Here is a 7588-nt window from a genome sequence, read left to right on the forward strand (position 1 = left end):
TTTTTTTCCCCGTTAAAGGGTTTTTTTTGGGGAGTTTTCCCTTATCCGCTGTGAGGGTCATAAGGACAGAGGGATGTCGTATGCTGTAAAGCCCTGTGAGGCAACTTGTGATTTGTGATATTGGGCTTTATAAATAAAATTGATTGAAAATTGATTGATTGAAACCCTAAGGGTTTTCTTTTGGCTCCTCCCACACACTTTTTTTTTCTCTTTTAAGTCATCATTTTTTTATATGTGTCAATACTGTATGTGTTCTGTTTCTTCTTATTGACATCCTATACTCTTTTTCTTGTGTGCAAATAAAAACAAAACAAAAAAAAAACAAGGAAAAAGTGGCTCGTCATAGAGTGCTAATGCAAATGAATGCTAATGATGCAGCAAGGGCCAATTACATCCTTACGAGTTGTTGTTGTCGGGTGACTTTTTCCCTTATCAGAATTTAAAACACAAAACATGAAACATGAGTTAAATTTTAAAATTAAATGATTGTTGTTAGCAAAGAATTTACAGTAGAAGAAATTAGTTAATTGTTGTCAGCTGTTCCTTCTTCTGAACTTCCTCTCTCATTAAATTTTTATCAACCGTATTCACAATAGTAGACCAGTTCACCCTTATGAGTTGTTGTCAGGTGACTTTTTTCTTATCAGAACTTAAGATACAAAACATGAGTTAAAAATTAAAATGAAACATGATTGTAAAATGTTTTTTCAGCAAAGAATTTACAGTAGAAGAAATTAGCTCACTGTTGTCAGATGTTCTTTTTTCTGAACTGTAATAACATGACAAAAACAAGTTCACTTAACCTTGTTGACTGTCATATTTGATTTTCAGTGTCAATTCCCTCACCAAACAGTGGTGTTTGACTGTAGAAGGAACATGGTCAGGCAGTGTATCATATTTTTATGAAAAATACCAGTTACACCAATTGACACAACCCAGTGTCATTTGGTGTAACTGGTATTTTTTCATAAAAATATGATTATATACAGGAAAATAAATGTGGAGTAAAATATGGAATAAATGTAATCCACTTTTGCAGTGCAACACTGTTTTTTTTAACAAATTTTACATAATTTGTCACGCGTTATTTAGAAAAAAAGGGGTCTTTTTAGGAAATGTCCTGCTCAGTATTGCCAAAATGCATTAAAATTTAAATATAGAAATACTCCAAAAATATCTTATTTCAATTTAATGCTTTTGAAATAAAGATTTTTTTTATAAGTACACTTAAATCTACTATAGGTGGATAAAATATTCAAAATTTATCATTCTTTCGTGGTTACACCATTTGACATTTTCAGGAGCATTCAGTCTTACTTTTCATAAAAAATGGTGCAAATGTCATTTCAAATGACATAAAACCAACAAAAATACAGAATGTACATTTTAACAAATCTGATGCATGCTTTGAAAACTATTTTTGAAGATATTTCTGAATTGCTCATCTTGCCAACCCTTATTTGTCACTGACCCTTATTCATTTAAAAACACATTGTGCTCGTTTAGCACACTATTTCATGTAGTTTTTATCTGCTGGAGGGTCGCGTAGGGGAGCGTAGCGCGACAAAAATAGAAGTCGCGCCGCTCCCGTTGCCTCCACATACATACATCTGTAAATCCACACAACTATGCATATGGATAAAATCCTCTCCTGTCACTTAGTATTTATGCTAACGTTACTTACTTTACATTGCGCGCTACTTATGCAACAATCCTGTTGCATTACTGTTGTTTGCTATGCAAACACAACTTATCTGTATTTCTTGTCTGCACCTTGAAGTAGCCCCCGCAATTTCGTTGTATATGTAGCATCCTCTTGTTACTGTGCAATGACAATAAAGGCTTTCTATTCTATTCTATTCTATTCTATTCTATTCTACACACACATCAACACACACATCAACACTAGGGCTACAACTAACAATTATTTCCATTGTCGACTAATCTGTCGATTATTTCTTCGATTAGTCGACTAATGTCATTCTGTCTCTCCCAAATCCCCAAATTATGTCATCTAATGTCTTGTTTCATATTCACGCCAAAGGGTTTTAGTTCACCATCATGGGACAGTGTGTAAAGCTGCCGATATTTGAACGTAAGAAGCTTTTGGGGTACTTTTATAGTACTTTTCTATGAAAAATGATTCAAACCAATTAGTCGACTACTAAAATAGCCACCGATTATTTTAATAGTTGATTAGTCATCGATTAGTCGACTAATCGTTGCAGCCCTAATCAACACACACGTACACAGACGACCACTGAACGGTCGAGTGGCCCCGCTGGAAACGTAGTCAAGATAACTTGAAAATTACTTGAGTTGACCGCAGCTACACTTGTTACTGTAAGTGAAATTAAACCTTAGCGAGTAAGAAGCCAATACTTTATCAATACATGTGTTCAGCAAGTATGAACATGTAAACATGCAGACAGCGATACTCAATATGCTCTGTCCACAGTCTCTCATCCACCAACACTAACGTTATGTCTTACACAAGGACAGCACGCTAGTTCAGCTGATAGCGAATTGTTACTAATAAGCTCAAGACAGCTGTCTGTATGTAGACTAACTTAGTTTGACACTTATCTTAAAATACTCTTAAACTTAGCTGCTGGCTGACGGCCTATTTCCACCAGATGCGTGTTGGTTGCGTCTCCGCTCCGGCACGGCAGCGGAGCCGATAGGATTCAATTCTAGTCAATGTGTGTGTTTCCACCGGCTGCGGCTGTGCTGCGTTCCGGCTCCGTCTCAGCTCCGGCACTCCGGAGCCCTCCGCAACAGATACAAAGGACTTCTATTTTTGCCGGATGCCGGAGCACAATGCAGCAACTCAGCACAGAGCAGATCGTACGGGGCAGGAAGTCGTGCACAGAAACACAATAAAACATCCGGTTAATTTTCAAAATAAAATACACAGTGTTCACGGCGGATCATATTTCCCTGCACTACATCTTGAAAACTACATAATGGGCAGAGGCAGGCCTGAAGTCAATAGGTCAGAGGTTTTCAGACGTCATTTCACCCCGTTAACACCATGGACGAGGAGATATTAATCATGGCAGTGCACCGAGATGTCTTCCGGCGGAGCTGCACCGCTCCGCACAGCAAACGCAGCCGGTGGGTATTGACGGACGGCGGAGCACGCAGCGGATAACCAGCGCTGCCGTTCCGCAACGGACACGCATCCAGTGGAAATCCGGCGTGAGACAAACAGTCCCTCCTCTCTCTAACAGCACTAATGTTGCCATGTTACCAGCCAATAAGCTAGTGGAGCTATATATAGGGCACACGGCGAATCATCTATATCATCAGCCAGATTTGAATACATTTTCCGGAACTTTGAGGTGCGGTGGAAATTCAAACCACACAGATTACCAGGAATTCTTTTATCCAGGTAAATAAATTCCTGGAAATAACAGTTCCTGGAAATGTTGGTGGCAAAGGGGCTATTAAAAGCCGTGAATGGCCGTGCTTGTAATTACCTCACCAAGGGCAGCCCCCTCACTCTGACATCTCTCCACTTTGTGCATGTATAGGTCCTGTTTGTGCATGTGTGTGTCTTTCGGACCTGTGTGTAATTGACAAGCAAGAGTGAAAACATTGAATTTCCCCTCAGGGGGATTAATAAAGTAAATAAACTTTTTTTTAAACTTTTATCTTCACATGCCGCATGAGCGACAGGCTGGTAAACTCCAGTAAATAGTCGGCTGATCTTTCGTTAGACGCTGAGCGGCATCAGAGCAAGCAGCCACCACCAGCTGATCCCCTCAGGACTCCACTCAGTCGGACTGGAGAAGGTTTATGGGTTGATACTGTTTGACAGGCAGGTAGGAGGCTCAGTTATATGTCAGCGTTGCTGTGATGTAAGTAAAAAGTCTGGACTCAGATAAGTTTTCCCTGACAGAGATGAGAGTTTACTTTTCTTCACCAACTCTGTGAGAGGACACGAGTTTGAACCTCCAAACAAATGTGTTGCAAATGAAGAAAGAATATAGGCTTTCATTAAGTTTTTTTTCTACTTCTTGACAGTGAGATAAATGAGTCAAGAGTTTACAATGAACCTGGGTACAAATCCTAGTTGTCTGAGATTAATTATTTTTGGCGTCAAAGTTTTTGAGCGCATAAATAAAAGAGATGTTGAGCTTTTCAAATGATGATCAGTAAGTGTGTGTGCTCGTAAATCACCCCTTACACCTGTCAAAAACAACTGCTGGAGAAATTACACTTAATAAGTGTGTAGAAGTTAATTGTAGTTGTAGAAAAGAATTGTCTGAATGAAATTTTTATACAACCTGTCACCTACATTCTACTTTCTGATGCGTGAATTAGCCTAACTGGACTAGTTTAAAGATTTAAAAAAAAAACAAAAAAACATAATGATTTAAAGATCTTGACCAAAATGTCATAAATTTTCATTGACTAAAATGTTGAATAAAACTAGACTAGAACTATAATTACGTGAACATGTCAGCACAAAGTTTGCCAAATATTAGTCCATTATGTGTTTGGGCAATTGAAACCGTATTCCCAATGACCAATTTCCACTACGCCAGTGACCAATCGCTCATGGCCTTTATTGGAGTGTTAATTAGCCATTCATTAGCACAATGCAGGAAACAAAGACAGATGTGTAGGACAAACCATCAGAGGGAGAAAAAGACTACATGAGGGACTTTGTTGCACCAACAAAATGACTGACAATGCATGGGGAAGACAACGAGGACTCAACAAAGGAATAATAAAAGGGTTTGGGGGTTTCATTCCACTTGCAGGTTAACCCTATGGGCCTGAACGACGCATAGTGCGTCCACACATATCATGTGAAACAGCGGAATCGTAGCTTTCCGAGAAGACCAAGCACTTTCACAGCGAAAAAAAATGATAAAGTTACACTAAAATTATGTATAACAGAACTTTCATACAGCTTTGCACACACATTACTGTTGGATGGATTACTCACGAATGCAGGCTCGCACAGAAATGCCACACATATCACATGAAAGCGCAGGAGCAGAGCTTTCCAGTGATACCACACACGTCATTGTGCTGTCATCCCATCATGCTATAAATACAGATCAAGTGTCTACAAAATAAAAACCTGACGAATTTCTTTACAATCCATTATACAGATCTTGTTATCAGTCACTTCATATAGTGAGGAATATCGTATCTTACCACGTCTTAGGCTTGCGTGTGTTTCTCCCTGTCTATCCACATTTGTAGTCCGACTTTCAAGATGCAAATATCTCCAGATTGTCCAGTTGACACTCCATCAAACTTTGTATGACAAAACCAGCGCACTTCACCTTTGCGCACCCAGACAACTGAGGCCTAATTATGCATGCCTGACAGGGCAGTAGTCACCATATACAGTGAGGGGGACACGTGCCCCCCCCCCCCCCCCCACACCTATGCCCAAAATGTCCCCCCAATATATAACTGACACTGAAAAACAAATATTATCTTGGAGGACATCACTGCACTTGGTTGACTATTTTTGTATTATCTTAGATGCAAAAACTGCATGTTTCTTTCAGATAAAACACATTTTTAACTTGTGAATGAGTCAATGGAATTTCTTGCAGTAATGAAAAAATAGTGGCAATCATGTCTGCCTGGCACAAACCACATGTTTTGGACAACTGTGAAGTGACAGAATGTCCCTGGTTCTTATATTGCCAGATTCCAGAGAGTCTCCCCTCTTCAGATATGGCAGAATATGTCATTTTACAACTTGCTATGATGAGATACATGTAAAAATGTAAGAATTTAGTCATACGGATTTGTTTTTTAAAAATTATATAATGATATAAAAAATAATATAAAATACAGGCACATAGGAGGACATGTAATGATGGCAAAAATACAGGCACATAGGAGGACATGTAATGATGGCAAATCTGGTTAGCCCAGATTGTCCTGAAAAACACAAGATATAGCATGTGTATGTAGCCTTTATAATGACTGTGATATGAGCTTAAAAGTAAAGGCAGTAAAAATACCCCAAAAAGGCCTAGGGCCCATAGGGTTAACTTACAGTAACAGAGGTTGCTGACCCAGGCACAGGCACTGACAGTGAGGAGGTGACGGGGGCTCTGCATCCCCAAACTGCTACACAGGACTAATGAACACAAACAGAATCAGGGAATATGCACTGCACTGCATATATCAAGACATACTACAGAGTAGTAAGGGTAGGGCTGGACAATATGGCTTAATTATAATATCATGATATTTTTAGGCTATATCATGATACACAATATATCTCAATAAATCTCCTCTCAAGTACTTCAGATTAAAATACGAAATTATTACATAAACTACGGTTACAATAAAGTTAGATAAAGTAGCTACTATAATAATAAAGTTAAATTAAATACTATTACAATAAAGCTAAACAAATTACAGTTATAAAATACTCTTATAATATACTCGTACTCGTACTCGTAGTCCTCCGCTTATCCGGGTCCGGGTCGCAGGGGCAGCAGCCTCAGCAAAGAAGCCCAGACAGTCCTCTCCCCAGCCACTTCCGTCAGCTCTTCCGCGGGAACCCAGAGGTGTTCCCAGTCCAGCCGGGTGATGTAGTCCCTCCAGCGTGTTCTGGGGCGGCCCCGAGGTCTCCTCCCGGTTGGACACGCCCGAAACACCTCCCAAGGGAGGCGTCCGGAAGGCATCCTTACCAGATGCCTGAACCACCTCAACTGGCTCCTCTTGATGTGGAGGAGCAGCGGCTCTACTCCGAGTCCCTCCCGGATGTCTGAGCTCCTCACCCTATCCCTAAGGCTGAGCCCAGCCACCCTGCGGAGGAAACTCATTTCGGCCGCTTGTACTCGCGATCTCATTCTTTCGGTCACTACCCAGAGCTCGTGACCATAGGTGAGGGTTGGAACGTAGAACGACCGGTAAATCGAGAGCTTCACTTTCTGGCTAAGCTCCCTCTTCACCACAACGGACCGGTTATTTCTGGCTAAGCTCCCTCTTCACCACAACGGACCGGTTAAGCGCCTGCATCACTGCTGATGCCATCCCAGTCTGCCTGTCAATCTCCTGCTCCATCCTACCCTCACTCGTGAACAAGATCCCGAGATACTTAAACTCCTCCACCTGAGGAAGGACCTCCCCCCCCACCAGGAGTGGGCAATCCACCCTTTTCCGGCTGAGGACCATGGCCTCAGACTTGGAGGTGCTGATTCTCATCTCAGCCGCTTCACACTCGGCTGCGAACCGTCCCAGCGAGAGCTGGAGGTCACTGTTCGATGGAGCTAGGAGATCCTCCCATCACCAAACCTGACACCCTCCACCACTCGGCTGCGCCTAGAAATTCTGTCCATAAAAGTTATGAACAGAACCGGTGACAAAGGGCAGCCCTGGCGGAGTCCAACCCTCACCGGGAACAGGTCCGACTTACTGCCAGCCACCCGAACCAGACTCATGCTCCTTCGGTACAGGGACTGGATGGCCCTTAGCAAGGGTCCTTCGGTACAGGGACTGGATGGCCCTTAGCAAGGGGCCACCAACCCCATACTCCCGGAGCACCATCCACAGGATGCCCCTGGGGACACGGTCGTAAGCCTTCTCCAAATCCACA

The 7588-nt window shown here is 41.7% G+C and overlaps 2 protein-coding genes across 7 annotated transcripts in view; one reads left to right on the forward strand and one right to left on the reverse strand.

Annotated features, from left to right (window-relative positions):
• ska1 (spindle and kinetochore associated complex subunit 1) overlaps positions 1-7588 on the forward strand; it is a 283761-nt gene that overhangs the window by 142999 nt on the left and 133174 nt on the right. The window lies entirely within an intron of this gene.
• Positions 1-7588, reverse strand: part of LOC126407387 (kelch-like protein 25) — a 148215-nt gene that overhangs the window by 88476 nt on the left and 52151 nt on the right. Inside the window, exons 1-2 of one of the 4 annotated variants that reach the window (XM_050072232.1) lie at positions 6439-6954; positions 6038-6121 (exon numbers count right to left, since the gene is read on the reverse strand). The exons of 2 other annotated variants lie outside the window; for them this stretch is intronic. In XM_050072232.1, the coding sequence (XP_049928189.1) occupies positions 6038-6101 (64 nt within the window). In that variant the 5' untranslated portion in view covers positions 6102-6121; positions 6439-6954. Of the gene's footprint in view, positions 1-6037; positions 6122-6438; positions 6955-7588 lie in introns of those variants that run through there. One more of the 4 variants, XM_050072239.1, reaches the window with a different exon arrangement.

The sequence above is a fragment of the Epinephelus moara genome, chromosome 20 (assembly GCF_006386435.1).
Source record: "Epinephelus moara isolate mb chromosome 20, YSFRI_EMoa_1.0, whole genome shotgun sequence".
Classification (NCBI taxonomy): domain Eukaryota; kingdom Metazoa; phylum Chordata; class Actinopteri; order Perciformes; family Serranidae; genus Epinephelus; species Epinephelus moara.